At 41.3% G+C, this 18,005-nt stretch overlaps 1 protein-coding gene and 1 non-coding gene across 2 annotated transcripts in view; both read left to right on the top strand.

The window, feature by feature from the left end:
* Positions 1-18,005, top strand: part of PKP2 (plakophilin 2) — an 81,353-nt gene that overhangs the window by 1,804 nt on the left and 61,544 nt on the right. The window contains exons 2-3 of the mRNA XM_059682548.1: positions 16,275-16,387; positions 16,752-17,446. Of these exons, the coding sequence (XP_059538531.1) occupies positions 16,275-16,387; positions 16,752-17,446 (808 nt within the window). The remainder of the gene's footprint in view (positions 1-16,274; positions 16,388-16,751; positions 17,447-18,005) is intronic.
* On the top strand, positions 3,175-3,303 carry LOC132229016 (small Cajal body-specific RNA 24). The gene has a single exon (XR_009451595.1). It is a non-coding gene; the product is annotated as a small Cajal body-specific RNA 24 (non-coding RNA).

Genomic DNA, 18,005 nt, shown 5'->3' with positions numbered 1-18,005 from the left:
GTTCCCTCCCATTTTTTCCATAAATAAAATTGAGGTGGTTCTGAGAGAGTGGGAGGTGTAGATAACACAGAATTGCCACAGTGTATGGAAAAAAACCTAAATTTATGTTAAGGAGGCTGACTAATGGCTTCAGGATAGCTGAGGTCAGTTGTTGACCAATGGAGTCACTGCACCCCTTTATTCTGTGCAGGTCCAGTGCTACACTAGAGCCAAACTAGCTTCTGCTTGGAGACACAGGGATGCACATTAGATCGTCTTCCGTCCCCTCTGAGAGTGGCTAGCCAGAAATAACAGGACGTCAGCTATGCAATAAATCTGAGGAACAGAGAAGGAAAGGGAGCATTACTGAGCATCTAGTATGTGCCTAACCCTATTTAAAAATATGTTTGCATTTTACTATATCCTTAAAACAATTATATGAGATAGATATGAGGAGTCATTTCACATATGTAGAATGTGTAGGTCTCTCCACATTTATTGGACGCTTAGTCTCAAAGCCACACATGATCTGTCTGTCCTCTCTACAGCATGATGAATTCATGTTGTTTCGTGAATTCAAGAACTATCAAATGAGTCTGTTCTTCATGAAGGGCATTGAATTAAACATAGACTCTGCTTGCTTTAAAGCAAGGAGTTTAAGGTCTGAAGAAGGAAACCTACCTCTAAAAAAAATGTATCAAATAAAACATGGTAAGTGACAGTAAAAAAGAACAGCTAGTACGTTATGGAGTTTAGAAGGATGAATTAGACCACTGACTGAAGGGACTTTGAGGAGCTGCTTGGAGGAATTGGGATTTTAGATCCCCCAAGATTCAGTGGGATTGGACATAGAGAGGTTGCTGGAGAGAACATTTTAGGCGGGAATAGCAGGAATGTGTCATAGTTCACAGAATTGATATGGTAGAGCAAAGTGCACTGTCATGATACTTCTGCTCTAATGCTAAGGGCAACTGGCTGAGTGGCTCTTCAAACTAAGGAACAAAGTGTTTGAAATATTTTGTTTGCAACGGGAGCTTCCCAGCAAGCTGAAATGCACTCAGCAACCTACACAGAAATGCAAGTCAGGCTGAGAGATAAGGCAGCAAACACCTACTTACTTTAAAGCCTCAGCTTTCTGAGACTCAAAGAAGTAATCCACTTAAAAGGAATTTAACATGAACGTGCCATGAACAATTACCAGAGGTGGTTCAAGTATGTTGTTTAATCCAAGTTCTTTGAAAAGGTCTGGGGGCTCTTGATGGTTGTGAGTATTGCATTTATTATTTCCGTATTACTGTCATGTCTCTACAGTTGAAACAGTCAAGCAATTGTTGAAACAGTGCTGGTCTGGAAAGAATCCTGTATCAACACAAGAAATTCTGGGAAGAAGTGACCCTGGTGTTGACTGTTTTTAGTTCCTTGGGCCCTGGAGAATTCTGAATTGTTGACATACCTGTAAGATTGAGGCAGCAGATAATCTGCTGAAAAACATGACCTCTATGGGGCTGATCTGTTGATAAATACCCTGCAAGGATCTTTAACCCGATCAGTTTCTCTCTAGTGCCTTAATATTGGTGGGTGGTTTTCACTGTAAATCATTCTAACTCGTGTTGTTATTGTAAACTGTGCTGAACACTTTTAAAGTTAGCTGTAACTCATGGGGGTGGAGGCAGAGGGGCAGAGGTGTACAGCAGCATTGTGAAATGAGTCTGTATTGTAGGGAGTTTTTAAAATTCTTTTATAAAAGTCACAGAGAAGACATTTAAGGATTGCAAGTATTAGAAAAAGGGAAAAATTTTAAATGTCCATAATCCTAGTTATTACACTTTGGGAATACTACCACTTTACATATTACACTGTCCCCCCATGGGTGCCCATGTAGGAAGAAAGTCATGTTTTAAAGTGTTGTCTGTAATACTTATAAAACACAATGAACAACAGTATCTTAATAAAATTTGCAACTTCTTTCAAATTTTACCTTAAAAACTTGAGGCATGCCATTTACTAAAATGGTTTCCCTGGACAATATCTTTTGAATATCTGGCATCAGGGGGAATTCTGGAGAAAGGACTGAAAACTGGCTAAGGCAGCAAAAAGGCAATTGATAGGTGTTACTGGGGTGGGGGAGTTAGACACAGTTCAAATCCTGTACGAATTCTTTTATTGCCAAAAAGGAATTCCAGGAATGAAGCAATTCTGGAAGCAAAGTGACTAGTCATTCTGAAGGTAGGAGAGATTAGGAGAGGGGAGGAAAAAAAAAGACTTCAATAATAGGGTGGTAAGGTCATGGCTATGCTGCTCTGAATGAAAAGTGTTGGTAGTGCCGAACCGGTTTGGCTCAGTGGATAGAGCGTCGGCCTGCGGACTGAGGGGTCCCGGGTTCGACTCCGGTCAAGGGCATGTACCTTGGTTGCGGGCACATCCCCGGTTGGGGGCATGCAGGAGGCAGCTGATCGATCTCTCTAATCGATGTTTCTAGCTCTCTATCCCTCTCCCTTCTTCTCTGTAAAAAATCAATAAAATATATTTAAAAAATATTTAAAAAAAAAGAAAAAGGAAAGTGTTGGTAGTGCCACCTGATTTAATATTCCATGTCTGCCTAATATATTGCCCATGGGTGACCTTCTGTCCAGTGTCTAGCAAATTGCTTGCAGAGAATTTAAAAAAAAAAAAAAGTGTTTTTTTTTTTAAGAAATTCTTCTGATTATAATTAGTCAAAGGAAGTAGAATGTTAAGACAATGCTGATTACCGAAAAATGAGCTCTTCACCCCTAGAAATGGTGAGAACACATCTTTTGTGGGTAAGGCAGGGTCTGGTAGAGAGGTTTCAGAATCAGTGGAACAGTGTGTGATTGTAAACGTTCCTCTTGCCTATGTGTCACAGATAAGATACAGGAAATTACCTTAAAGAGAAGAAGACTGTTCACTCTGGCGTCTTAAAAGGCTCCATTAATGTTATCTATGCCCTGTGCTACTGGTTCCAATCATAGGAACACAGGGTAGCTCACTTGAATTAGATATTCTAGGTATTTGTTGTTCACATTAGCTCATTCTCCTGAAGTGTTGTTTTGGATATCAACTGTAAATGGTTTTCCCATATAATAAATTAAGGCTACACATATTTATATTATTTTATCTTCAAATAGTTAACATTGATTTTACACTCAAATTGAATTTCTGGTCTGATCAATAAAAATGATTTTCTCTTTATTCAGTTTCTTCTTAAGGTGAAGAAAACTCTTTGTAAATGTCCTAGAGAAATATAGTAGCTTTCTGTTCACACTTCGCAAGTAAAAAGGGTGGATTGTTCCACTATTGACATATATAAAAAAAAAGATTTTCTGAGAGGACACATATTATTGGCAACTTATCAATGATAACAATTAAATATAATAACAAAATGTTGCTAAGACCTCTGGTATTTAAAAATCAGACTTGATTAATGTGACTTATAATAATATAATTTAGTTCTATCTCAGATGACATTCAGGAATTTTAAGTTATACAATTCTGAGATTAATGTTTTCCAGCTATTTTGCATGTACACAAATATGTGAAGACAGAAGCACCATACTTCTCCTGGGGAAGTAAACAGTAAAAGGCAATGCAAGTGGGATATACAAAATTAGGAAAAAACTTAATCTTTGTATTAGAATGAGCCATCTCATTCCCTTGCCTTATTAGGGTAAGAATAATAATAGAATTTCAGGTCCTCTTCCAATGGAAATAATAAGAAATCTATTGTGTATCTCTGTGTAATGCAGTTAATGATGATTGGGTGATTGAATATTGGACATAAAAACAGTTTGTTATGTTCTTAAATACTTAAAGATGAGCTAGGGAACCCAATATGTAGCCTTAGAGAAAAATGCATATTTACAAAAAAAGAAAACACAATCACCACTATCATTAAAATAATTCACATATTTATATCTTGGAATAATCAGCTTTAGGCTTTAACAATATTAACTGGCCAAAGCATGATAACCAGATTTCAGCCATTCCTTTATTTTCAGAAGAAAATATTGCTCATTAGAAGTTTAGTAAATTGTTCCCACTAAATCTTAAATCTCAGTAATACAACCATGGGATGGGGTTGAGAAGGATCACATCAGAATTATTGTATCTTGATTACCTTTTTTTCTTTGAAGGAAACAAACAGGAACTTTCCTTGACAGATAATCGGAAGTTATTATAGACCACCAAAATATTACAGATAAATAAACAAGCCACACAGAGAAGAGAACCAGAGTAAATATATATTATCCAAATGTCTAACTAACCTTGCCAAAATGAGCATAGTCAGATTTCTTAGTCACTCAGGAAGAAAGTCTGCCTACATTTGGGAGAAATTTTTCTTCCCTATATGTTTCCAGAATGACAGAGAAACAGTAGAAAATATTTGAGTATCTTACATGTACTCCAAGGCAAAAACACACAAGCAACCACTTTCCTCACATTTTGGCTTCATGGTGGCAAGCCACAGGATAGATGTCAGCCTGAAGCATTAAGTGTCAACTGAATTGTGTGGCTAGCAGATTTTGAATGGACAAGGAAATATGACTCATCAACAATTAACTTGTCAACTGCTAATGCAGGACTGTACTAGACATGGAAGTAAAGGATGTGAGTCTTCATGTTGAGGAGATAAAATTTACTGGAAAGATAAGGTAACCTCTTCCTGCTTTAGTCTGGCCTCACTCCAATCCATTCTCCCTCTAGCTACTAGAGTAAATTTTCTGAAGTCTCATCAAACCATCTTCTGATTTATTATCCTTCTGATTCATTTCTTGCTGTTATCTGCAAGAGTAAAATCCTCATTCAACATGGCATTCCAAAGTCTTCATGATCTAATGCCTGCAACTCCTCAACTGTCATCCTATCACCACTACTCCCACAGCCCACCAAACAAACATGTGCATTTATCTTACATGGTGTTCTTACGCCTACCCCTACCCCACTCCTCCCTCCCTTTTCTGGGCCTGGTTAACTCTTGCAGGCCCCTCAAAACGCAGTTCAGTTGTGTCCTCCATGGACAGCCTTCCCTCACCCCTCCTCCACCTCACAGTATAGAAGGAGATCTTAATACAAGTTAAAGATTTGGCCATTATGAGTCACAGAAGATGTTTCAGCAGAGGAGAAACACAGAAAATGCAAAGGTTTTCTGAAACCACACTTGGCAGATTTGGTGGATTTAAAAGAGAAGGGATAGAAGATGTGAAAATCAGTTGGAAGGAAAAAGGTTAGCCCTAGCAATTGAGAAGCTATAGAAATATGATGACTTAAGACCATTACAAAACCTGTGGTGAGTTTTATAAAGAAAAAAAAATTTAAATTTGTGAGTTCCAAAAATTCATCTTTTTGACTGTTGCATCATTGTGAGAGTATAATGTGATACTTGTCATTGCAATTCTAAAGTAATCACTATGGGGATATCTCAGCAAGTGAATTGGTAGGAACGCCAAAGGAGACAAATTATACGAATTAAGAGATTTAGACATTTCCAGACTGTAGCAATGTAGTCCTTAGCCAGTGCTAAGTTACCAATTTATAATGACAAATTCTATAATCACATATTCTGGCTATCCAAACAAAATGCATTTATAGCCACCAGCACTATGAAAGGGCCTTTTTAATCTATATTTTTTTGTAGTTATCTATTGCAGTAATTTGAAATTGGCCCCAAAATGCCATAAACTGATGCATCAAAGGATAACCTCAAATTGCTTAGGGGGCTCCTGAAAAGTAAGGATTTTTGGTGGTTGGTTGGTATATCCATTGACTAGTCACAGAGTGGCACATGGAGCATGTGGCCCATTCTCCCAAGAGAGCTGGTCTGTCCCAGGCATAGTCAACTTTGTTGGGAGGCAGCTGTGCTCACCACTACGCCACCAATGCCGACGGCTGGTATATTCAGCTTAGTAAGAAATCATAGGCAGTACTATCCAGGCGTACCCCCGCTACACTGAATTGTTTCCTAGGGTTGATTATGTGAGCTGTGTTAACTGTAATAAGAATTACACAATAATCACACCGCACACATTTTGTTAATTTCTCAATAATGCAAAACATTATTAGACTTCGATGTGCTTTAAAACATCTTTTCACCATTGTTTTTGAAACCAACAACTTCTACTCGTTTTCCAACCTGAGCAAGTACCTACCTGAGTTCTATGCAATGTGTGAAATTGTTGCATATCTGGTCATTTTTCTTATAATGCAATAAAAGAAGATAAAGGAAGTTAGTTTGCTTTTTTAATTTAAGTCTGGGGAAAAGAATCCTGTGTTATATGCCTCACAAACAAAAATGTGTCACCAACTCGAAGAGTCCTGATAATATGGTTCTTGATGGGTCCTAACATATTTCATATTCTCTTTTAAGTTACTGGTAAATAATTCTAAGGAGCCACAGAAATATGAATTGCTATACAGATTTCTTCTAGTAAGTTTCAAGATGCCATGTCTTACTTGTAATGGCATGCCCCCAATTTTTCTCTAATGGAAGAAGTGAAATATTTGTAAGGTGTGCAGAGAAAGAGCGCTATTATTACCCAAAGGTTCCTGTAGAAAGACCAAGTACCAGAGGTGATAGTGTTTAGACCTCCAAGTTCTCTTTCCACCAAAAAGACCATTGTGAATCCACACTGTGAAGGCAACTGTTTGTGAGCACAATTAAATGTAGCATATATTATTTTATTTTATTTTTTAAAATAGATTTTTATTGATTTCAGAGAAAAAGAAAGTGGGAGAGAGAGATGGAAACATCAGTGATGAAAGAGAATCATTGATCAGCTGCCTCCTGTAGGCACCACAGTGGGGATCAAGCCCACAACCGGGGCATGTGCCCTGACTGGGAATCAAACCATGACCTCCTGGTTCATAGGTCGATGCTTAACCACTGAACCATGCCAGCCAGGCTAAGTGTAGCATTTAAATTAATACCAGCAGTGAATGCTGACTGATTTCCATGCATACATATTCCCCCCCCAAATCAATACACGGCCTTTATTGCATCTTTAAAAATCAAGGTAAGGCTGAGGAATCACCTGACATCTTGTTGTTTCTATAGCTGGACAATGTGGATCTCATTTATCAGCCTGCTGGCCTGTTCCTTTTTCAGAAACAGAGATACCATCCAAATATTTTCTGATATCCTTCTTTTTAAAGTTGTGGCTTGTTGAATCAAAGCAGCTGAATTTTATACAAGTTCAATGTCAGCTCCTTAAAAAATGTATTCATCTTTCTGGGCTTGAGATACTGAACAAACAATGCCTGACCTCACCCGAACCGTGCAGATGTATTTTTCACCCAAGAAATTGTGGGTTTCAACAAGAGAACCATTCTCCTAAATAACAGTGTTGGTGGGGAGTTGAGCGTACACAGACCTTATATTGTAACGGAAACCTGGTGTAACACCCTTGTTCTGTACAGGACAGCAGATAGTGCAAATGGTAGCTCATGTGTCAACCCAGAACCTATTTTTTTTCCCCAAGGAAACTGAGTTCTACATTTATGTGATAGAAGTCCCTCCATGGGGTGCCTTTGGGTTCCGTCACAGTAACTGTGCGTCCCTTCCAAGTGATGTTGACATTTTCTGGAATGTCGACAGTCTGATTGCTGAGAATGGTCTTCATCTTCTCAATGGAGGTGGCAAAATCTGTGGCATACACTTAACAATACCTGTTCCGTAAGAATTGCTTGTCCTTCCATCTCTGTACATTCTCCTCTGAGAGCTCAGTGTGAACCAAGCAAATTAGTTTTTAACCAGGCGCAGAGGGTGCTAGACGCTTGAAAGAAAAGATGCTGTGCTGACTGTGAATGCTATTCTCTTCTCTAATAGAAGGTTATCTAAAAGTTTTGCTTCCTTGTTTGTTTAGCAATTCCCTGTCATCTACTTACTTTAAGGCAGTGGTTCTCAACCTTCCTAATGCCGCGACCCTTTAATACAGTTCCTCATGTTTTGTTTTGTTTTTTTTTTAATTAAATCTTTATTGTTCAGATTATTACATTTGTTCCCTTTTTTTTCCCCCCATAACTCCCCTCCTCCCAGTTCCCGCCCCACCCTCCGCCCTCACTCCCCACCCACTGTCCTCATCCATAGGTGCACGATTTTTGTCCAGTCTCTTCCCACATCTCCCACACCCCTTTCCCCACCAAGAATAGTCAGTCCATTCCCTTTCTATGTCCCTGATTCTATTATAATCAACAGTTCATTCTTTTCATCAGATTATTTATTCACTTGATTCTTAGATTCACTTGTTGATAGATGCATATTTGTTGTTCATAATTTGTATCTTTACCTTTTTCTTCCTCTTCCTCTTCTTAAAGGATACCTTTCAGCATTTCATATAATCCTGGTTTGGTGGTGATGAACTCCTTTAGCTTTTCCTTATCTGTGAAGCTCTTTATCTGACCTTCAATTCTGAATGATAGCTTTGCTGGATAAAGTAATCTTGGTTGTAGGTTCTTGGTATTCATCACTTTGAATATTTCTTGCCACTCCCTTCTGGCCTGCAAAGTTTCTGTTGAGAAATCAGCTGACAGTCGTATGGGTATTCCCTTGTAGGTGACTGAGTTTCTTTCTCTTGCTGTTTTTAAGATTCTCTCTTTATCTTTTGCTCTTGGCATTTTAATTATGATGTGTCTTGGTGTGGTCCTCTTTGGATTCCTTTTGTTTGGGGTTCTCCGCGCTTCTTGGACCTGTAAGTCCATTTCTTTCACCAGGTGGGGGAAGTTTTCTGTCATTATTTCTTCAAATAGGTTTTCAATATCTTGCTCTCTCTCATCTTCTGGCACCCCTATAATTCTGATGTTGGTACGCTTGAAGCTGTCCCAGAGGCTCCTTACACTATCCTCGCATTTTTGGATTCTTTTTTCATTTTGCTTTTCCGGTTGGATGTTTTTTGCTTCCTCGCATTTCAAATCATTGACTTGATTCTTGCGCTCCTCTGGTCTGCTGTCGGGCGTCTGTATAATATTCGTTATTTCAGTCCGTGTGTGCTTAATTTCTAGTTGGTTCCCCAATATAAGATCGAGGGTCTTATTAGTTTTCGTGTAGATCTCATTAAGTTTATCGGCAGCTTCTAAACAGTTCTTGAGAGACCTTAAAAGTGTGGTTCTGAACTCTATTTCTTCCATTGACAATTTTGTCCTGTTTCTTTGTCTCCGCATTTTGTTATGCTTCCTTGGTGCACCCCCTAGTGGTCTTTGTTCGCAGTCTTATAGATAAATCTTGATTGTTTTAGCTAATTCCAGGGAGGGTTTGACCTCCAGGCCAAGTGGCTATGAGAATCAGCTGTGTCAGCAGTGAGAGAACTTCTGTCCTCTAGGGAGGTGCTAATCTAGCCTTTGCCTGAGGCTATCCGGCAAATGCCTCTGTGCAGGGCTTGGGCAGGGCAGGTCGCACAGGATCAACAGGGTGGGCCAGAGAGAGCAGTTATGGCGGCTCTCAGTCCTGTCCCCAGGGGCTCTGCCTCTCTGAGTCCCAGCACCCGCTGCAAAGCTGGGAGAGAAAGCTGCACTCGCTCTGACTGAAGCCAGACAGTCCCGCTTCTCCCGTTTGAGTCTGAGTCCCTAAAGACTCGCCCGGATCTGGAGCTCAGAGTCTGCGACTCCCTCCCGATTGAAAACGCCAACCGCGCCCTCCGCCGCCAGCCTGCTCCGCGCACTCCGCACCTCAGAATTTGACTTCAGCACTGCGCCTCCTCTGAGTGTCCGTATGCGTTTCTCTTTCCTCCTAGTTGTAGGACTTCCACTCAGCCAGCGTTCCTGTGGTTCTGGGTGATGTCCGTTCCGTGTTTTAGTTTCACTTTTGAAGTAGTTGTTCAAAGCAGCAAACTCCGGCGTTAACCTATGCCGCCATCTTGGTTCTCCCCCAGTTCCTCATGTTGTAGTGACCCACAGCCATAAAATTATTTTCGTTGCTACTTCATAACTGTAATTTTGCTACTGTTATGAATCGTAATGTAAATATCTGATATGCAGGATGTATTTTCATTGTTACAAATTGAACATAATTAAAGCATAGTGATTAATTACAAAAACAATATGTAATTATATATGTGTTTTCCGATGGTCTTAGGTGACCCCTGTGAAAGGACCCACAGGTTGGCGACCCACAGGTTGAGAACCACTGCCTTAAGGGAAGCTGTAGTTGATTTTTTAAATGTGTCCAATATAAGTAATGGTGTCAAAATAGAGGCTTCTCATTGCAGTTTCATAAATCTATTTGATTTATCCAATTAGGAAATAAAACTGCTCACAAAACCTACAAAGAAAAAACTGATTATGGAAATCAACTTATTTTTTTAACCCTAAAATAATCCATTATTTTGGATAATGCATAGGTGAACAGAAATCAAGATATTTTCCTACAAGCTGTTTGGGTATAGTATATCCCTCAGATTAATATTCAGAGTAGGAAAGAAAGAGAATTACATTGTCCTGTAAGGTCTACTACACCTCTGCCATCTTCTGAGCAATTTGTAATCCTTCCTTCCATCAAAACCAGTCCCCTTTAGCCTTCTCCTCCAGCCCCAGCCCCACCCCTACAATTGCTTTGACCAGAATTGCTTCCTATTTGAGGAGGGTGGAGTTTAAAGTTGATCTGTAACTGCTTCTTTTATTTCCTTTAAAGTGGGTTCCATAAAATGTCCATGGTGTTCTTAGAAGAAAAGGTTTGGATAATATTGCCTGAGTTAATATTAATTTGAAATATTCCCTATAAATCATTACCTCCTTTTTGGAAACAACAAAAATACATAATGCATGATGCAAGTGAAATGAATGGCAAAAAAAAAACAAAAAAACCCCACTATCATGTTATTCTGATCCTCAGTGGCCGGGTCAATCAAAAACAGCCTATTTGACTTCGTGTGGTGGACACACAATGCAATATACAAATCATGTATCATAGAGATACACAATTAAAACCTATATGATCCTGTTAATCAGTGTCACCCAATAAATTTAATAAGAAAAAATAAAACAGAAAAAAAAATCAAATTCAATATCACTGGTAAAGTTACCAGAATAAAAGCTCTGAGGTACAACACAATGTAAAACTTGCATACTAGCTTATTTCTCCTTCTAGAATAGATTAATTCAAGAAAAAGTGTGAAATATAAATATTTTGTGATCCAAATTCTGTTTTAAAAACCATACCTCATTTTTGCATGTTGCTTTACATTTTCAAAGCATTTGAATGAGTGCTTTCTCAGGTAAACCTCTTTCTCAGCAACTCTGTTAGTAGCTGGAATTGAGGGAAACTGAGGCAGCTCAGTGATTTGACCAGACACATAGAATGCAGTAGAGGCTCCAGAAAGTCCACAGATTTCTTTGGTTTAGGGAAGATACCCACCTCCTTTTGTGAAGCAAATGAATCCTTTGAAATATAGCCACACGCTCATTTTCCGTGTTAGAAAATGTGAGTTTTCATGTTGGATATATTTAAAGCAGGGTGTGCCTGTATGTATAGTATGTTTTTGTTTGCTGTTATTTCTATTTTTGGAGAATAATTCGTGGCTGAATTATTTCATCTGTCCCATAGTCATTATTATGGTATATAATATTTTATCCTCTGACTGAACAGAAAATAATGACTTGCCTTAAAGAGATTAGTTTCTATCTTGATGAATATTTATCTTTTAAGAAAAAATTCCACCTTGTTCAAAATTTCTTTAAAATCTTAGAACACAGTTGCTAATTTACCTTTAATCCACTATACTGATCTCAAACGCATGACTATCTAGGCAAATTAATCTGCATTACTTGTCGTTTGAGATTGGCCTTTTAACCAGAGAAACCATCCTTTGTACCAGCCTGCAGGTTGAATATCAGGAATCACAACTTCTCTGGAAAAGGAAGAGAGTTTGTGGTTTAAAGATCCAATCTTATTTTATTCCTGTTACCAACCCCGTTGTAGATACTTTGGGAACCAGTAAACTGGTTTCAGTTCATACATCTGAAAATGCAAGGAGAAGCTTCCTTATGAGGACTTGTGTCAGCAAGTAGAGAACTAATATTTGCAGAGTATTTTGAGTTGCTCGGGCAAAGGTTCTAGAGCAGGAGTGGGGAATGTTGGCCCAAGGGCCTTATAAGGTCTGACCCTGCCAAGGAATTAGGGGGGAGTTATTAAATGTTTGACCAAATAGAGCAGGCTAATTTTTAAGTTGATAATTTTGTATGGCCCGTGAATGATGTTATCAATATTCAATGGCCCTTGGCAGAAAAAAGGCTCCCTTCTCCTGTTCTAGAGGAAGGAGAATGATCGATTTTTGGTCCTTATATCAAAAACTATGATGATAATCCCTTCAAGGTCTCATATTTGACAATTCCAGAAAAGTCGCCATGCACTTAAACAACAGAGACCAGTGGAAAGGAGGAACCCAGAGTTCAAACCTGATATTAAATCTCTTTGCAATTTAAAGCAGTTAAATTGTTTCCCTATTTATCAAGGGAAATGATAATAGCTGGTTCTGCATCGCAGAATATTGAAAAGAAACACATAAAATAATTTGAGCTCCTGAAAGAAAAGTAATACTGGAATGTAAGGAGTTCAAATAAATTGCTTTAAAAAGCCTTACAGCCCCCAGCAACAACGTGAGTTAAACTTATTACTTCAACAGGCCCGCTTATAAAGTTCAATGATTAGCTATTTTGATAGGCTACACTGTTTCCCTGGTTCCTGCTCAAAGATTCTTACACATTTTTTAAAATATATTTTATTGATTTTTTACAGAGAGGAAGGGAGAGGGATAGAGAGTTAGAAACATCAATGAGCGAGAAACATCGATCAGCTGCCTCCTGCACACCCCCTACTGGGGATGTGCCTGCAACCAAGGTACATGCCCTTGACCGGAATCGAACCTGGGACCCCTTAGTCCGCAGGCTGACGCTCTATCCACTGAGCCAAACCGGTCAGGACGATTCTTACACATTTTAAAAATCCTTGCAGGAATCTTAGTTTGAAGATGCAAATAGCCCTCTAAACCCACCCCCACCCCCACCCTCCCAAGCCCCCCACCCCCAGTAACTGTTTATGAATATCTGCTTGTTCCTGGACACTGCAGGGACGCCAGGTTAGAGGGACCCATTGAAGAAATGTTGAATTCCTAAATTCCTTTCATCATCTGCCATTTTAGTATAGAGTAACAGGAATTAATCGTTCTGGCAGCCATCCATATATGCCATTAGGATTTTCCCATTCTGGTTGTCCCTGCCTTTCATATATTTAGTTTTCATACAGTCTAAAATTCTGAACATGGATAACCTTGAACTACTTTTTTTTTCTTTATTGCTTAAGGTATTACATATGTGTCCTTATCTCCCTATTGCCCCACCCCCACCTCCCCCACTCATGCCCTCACCACCCTGGTGTCTGTGTCCATTGATTAGACTTATATGCATGCATACAAGTCCTTTGGTTGATCTCTCCCCCTTACCCCCACCCTCCCCTGCCTTCCCTCTGAGGTTTGACAGTCTGATTGATGCTTCTCTGTCTCTGAATCTGTTTTTGTTCATCAGTTTATGTTGTTCATTATGTTCCATAAGTGAGTGAGATCATGTGGTATTTATCTTTCTCTGACTGGCTTATTTCGCTTAGCATAATGCTCTCCAGTTCCATCCATGCTGTTGCAAATGGTAAGAATTCCTTCTTTTTTTACAGCAGTGTAGTATTCCATTGTGTAGATTTGCCAGGTTTTTTTTTTTTTTTTTTTTTTTAACAGTTAGGCAGTTTTTTGTTTTTTTTTAATATATTTTATTGATTTTTTTTTACAGAGAGGAAGGGAGAGAAATAGAGAGTTAGAAACATCGATGATGAGAGAAACATCGATCAGTTGCCTCCTGCACATCTCCCACCGGGGATGCGCCCGCAACCCAGGTACATGCCCTTGACCGGAATCGAACCTGGGACCTTTCAGTCCGCAGGCCGACGCTCTATCCACTGAGCCAAACCGGTTTTGGCGATTTGCCAGTTTTTTAATCCACTCATCTGCTGATGGGCACTTAGGCTGTTTCCAAGTCTTAGCTATGGTGAATTGTGCCACTATGAACATAGGGGTGCATATATCCTTTCTGATTGGTGTTTCTAGTTTCTTGGGATATATTCCTAGAAGTGGGACCACTGGGTCAAATGGGAGTTCCATTTTTAGTTTTTTGAGGAAGCTCCATACTGTTCTCCACAGTGGCTGCACCAGTCAGCATTCCCACCCAGTAAACTAAACTACTTTTTATTAAAGTAATAAATTTAGTTTCTTATATATCAACTGACCAATAATTTTCTTCCTCACCATAACCTCTGTAGAAAAGGCTTCTGTTTTATTGGAGGGGGGCAGAGTTTAAGCACTCCCCTGTCCCTGCTCACCCCCTCACCACACCCCACTGCTGAGGACTCCCTGGTTCCCAGGCCTTTCAGAATTAGAGCCAGCATATTCCCTGGACCTGCTCAGTTAGCCTCCTTTCCCATACCAGCAGGACCCTTGCAGCCCTGCCTCCCTGAAAGTCTGGGATGGATTTGGGGTGGGAGTGGAGGACAGGGGGAATGGTGAGTGGGGGAAGAGTTAGGGACTTCGGGCAGCCTGAGCAGGAGCTGGAGGTAGGCATTGAGAGCTCAGCCCTAAGGCCACTCACAACCTTTGCTCTGGGGTCTTAGAGAAGATTCCTTTCCCCCATTCCTTGTCCCAGTTTTAGGCATTTTCTGTCATTGAGGTTAAAAGTTAAGGGGCTACTTGACCTTTTACCATCCCTTGTGGAGAAATCAGCCCCCTAGAAATCAAGCCTGGCTTACCTCAACTTCTCTAGTCTTTAGAGTGACATTTACAAACCTACACTGCCTCCCCCAGGACCCCTCCAGGCCTGAAACTTGTTTACCAGCCAGATTGTTTAGCTCCAGGAAATAAGACACATGTACACGCACGTTTTGGGATGGATTCATTCTTCTTCATGCTCTCACACAACAACAATCTCCATTCCCTCCTCCCTCAAAATAACTTGTGAATCTGTCTTTGAAACTTTGACTTTATAACAATGTATTGAGAAAATATGTTGGTGTGTTCCAATTGTATTGGAAAGAAAAACCTAGGCTAAAATTAGGGAATCAAATTTCCTAGGTTTTAGAGATCTTTTATTATTTTGACCTGCTTGTGTGTGTGTGTGTGTGTGTGTGTGTGTGAGAGAGAGAGAGAGAGAGAGAGAGAGAGAGAGAGAGAGAGAGAGAGAGAAGGCAGTGGGAGATTATAAAGGAACAAATAACAAGATGGGAGAAGGATCAAGTTGTAGAAGACGGTGACAACACTGTCTTCCACCACCCGCTCCTCAGAGGAGTGCTTTAAGAGACACACACGTCAGCTGAGAGACCCTGTGGGCCCCAGGACTGAGCAGGAAAGGCTGTCTTCACAGCAGAGTGGGCTGGCGGTTAGATCACCAAACTAAGAATGAGCCAACCCAGCTCATTCCAAAAATGTACTCATTTGTAGGGCAGAGGCTGATTTCCTCTCCTGCCTCACTCTCACATGGCCAAATACTGCCCTCCAACCCTCCCCCCGCCCCAGTCCTTGTTTACTTTGACCACACTGAGCCACCTTGTTGTTTATACAAGCTATCTTATCTAGTATTGGTGAGTCACCCTTATATTTATTGCCTACACCTACTGCCTTCTTAGGTAGCTTCTGGGGTCCTGCCCTGGGAATTGAGTTCTCTGACTTAAGAAGCTGAACTTTTTTTTATTTTTTGAAGTATATTTTTATTGATTTCAGAGAGGAAGGGAGAGGGAAAGAGAGAAACATCAATGAGGAGAATCATTGATCAGCTGCCTCCTGCACACCCCTTACTAAGGATCAAATACACAACTCGGGCATGTGCCCTGACTGGGAATGTAACTGTGACCTCCTGGTTCATAGGCCCAGGCTCAACCACGGAGCCACACCAGCCAGGCCAAGAAGCTGAATTTTTATAGTATAGACCCACCTAAGCCAATAAGTGATTCCCAGATTTCTCAGCATTGTAACAAACAGACACTTCTTTTATGTTTGTGAAAATTTCCTCTCCCCTTTCTTCGCTTTCCTTTAATATATTTAATTATGTATTTTACTTTTAACTCAACTTTTATTTCGAAAAGCTTGTAGATAATGCTGTGATGACAACCTTTCATCATTTGCTACATCCAAGGATAATGTTACACCAGCCCTAATATAAATCTAATACTTGTTTTTGGCCTTATTACTTACACTTAAAATACACTACTGTTATACAGTGTTTAACTACTACATTCTTTTAATGTACGTGCTTGATTGCAGGAAATCTTCACCGAGCCAGCAGTGTTCCTGAGTATGTCTACAACCTGCACTTGGTGGAAAATGACTTCGCTGGCGGGCATTCCCCGGCTCCTAAAACCTATGACAGGCGAAAGGTAGGATGCCAAAGAACGCGACACCAGTTATCAGAAACATGTTCCACCTCCCACAGATTAGTTTTTAATGTTGCCTCTCCGAAATACTGCTACTTCCTAAATGAATTATGAGAAGATTGATTTTGTGTGGACACTGTAGAAAACTGGACATTGAAACAGCCTCAAATCCTGGTGCAAATAACTCGTCAACCCAGGTTAACCACGTCTTGTTTAGAAACAGATTTTACCCAGAAAGGGCCTAGCTAGCTTCTCCAGGTGATTCAGAGAAAGGGACCCCTTGGTTAAGAGCCCCGGAATAGTGAGTCTTCAACAGAGACGGAGACTGACTGATGCCTCATTTCACCTTTCTCTCTCCCGCGTGCAGTCTGGCATAACCATGGCGTATGAAGGTCGCTGGGGGAGAGGCACCGCGCAGTACAGCTCACAGAAGTCCGTGGAAGACAGGTCCCTGAGGCAGCCTCTGCGGAGACTGGAGATCTCCCCAGACAGCAGCCCCGAGCGGGCCCGTTACTCGCACAGCGAGTACCAGTACAGCCAGAGGAGCCAGGCGGCGCACACGCTGCGGCCCCGCGACAGCCTGCGGTCCACCCTCCTGCTGCCGCCCAGGTACGCGCGCTCCGAAATCCTGGGCTTCACGTCGGGAGCCGCGAGCCGGCAGCGCTACTATGACACTTACCACCGGCAGGTCCAGTACGGCTCCGGGAACGACTCCGTGTTCGACGGCGCCCCGCCCAACCCCGTGGTGCGGGCGTACCCCCGGCCCGGGACCAGCCACAGCATGAGCAACCTCCTGGAGAAAGAGAACTACCTGACGGTCGGCACGGCGGCGCTCGGGCAGGCCAGGGCGCTGCCGCCCCTGCAGCCCGCCGCGCACAACAGGGCCGCCCGGGCCTCCTGGCATCAGAGCTCCTTCCACAGCACGCGCACGGTGAGGGACGCCGGGCCCAGTGTCGCCGTGGATGCGGGCGGGAGGAGGACGCACCTGACCGCGGGCCAGGTGGCTGCCGGAAGCGGGACCGTGCTGGCGGAGAGAACCGCTTTCACCGACGCCCAGCTCAGGTGAGGCCCGTCTCAGTCTGCAGTTCCCACAGCCCGCAGGCCGAGCTGGCACTTCCGAGGCTGCAGAGAAAGGTGTTCAGAAATAAGTGTTCCAGGAACGGCTTTGCGGGCAGCTGCGAAATTGACAGATTAGCCTATTTACCTCGGGGACAGAGGCCAGGCTACCTGCTCAGAAGGCAGCCTTGGAGGGAAATGTGACAGTCAGTCCATCTGTTACACTTCCAAATTCGATGCTGGCTGACGGGTTATGGCTCCCTCTCGGCTCAATGAGCACTAACTCCAATAGACCAGGAAATGGATCATTGCATGCATATTCTTGAAATAAAGGAAAGAAAAAGGCAAAAAGGCTGTTCCAGGTGCCAAGTGAACCTCAAATGCTATTTTGATAACTACTACCACAGAAAGACTGATGGCTAAGCAAGGCAGCTAATTTTTAGATGTCTCCTTCCTTCTATACCCAATACGTTTTTGTTTTAAAGAATGTTTTAATTTTTAAAAAAATTGATTGATTGATTTTAGTGAGAGAGAAAGGGAAACATTGATTTGCTGTTCCACTTAT

The sequence above is a fragment of the Myotis daubentonii genome, chromosome 2 (assembly GCF_963259705.1).
Source record: "Myotis daubentonii chromosome 2, mMyoDau2.1, whole genome shotgun sequence".
Lineage (NCBI taxonomy): Eukaryota > Metazoa > Chordata > Mammalia > Chiroptera > Vespertilionidae > Myotis > Myotis daubentonii.
Note: the sequence above shows the minus strand (reverse complement) of the source record. Positions and strands in the feature narration are given on the sequence as shown.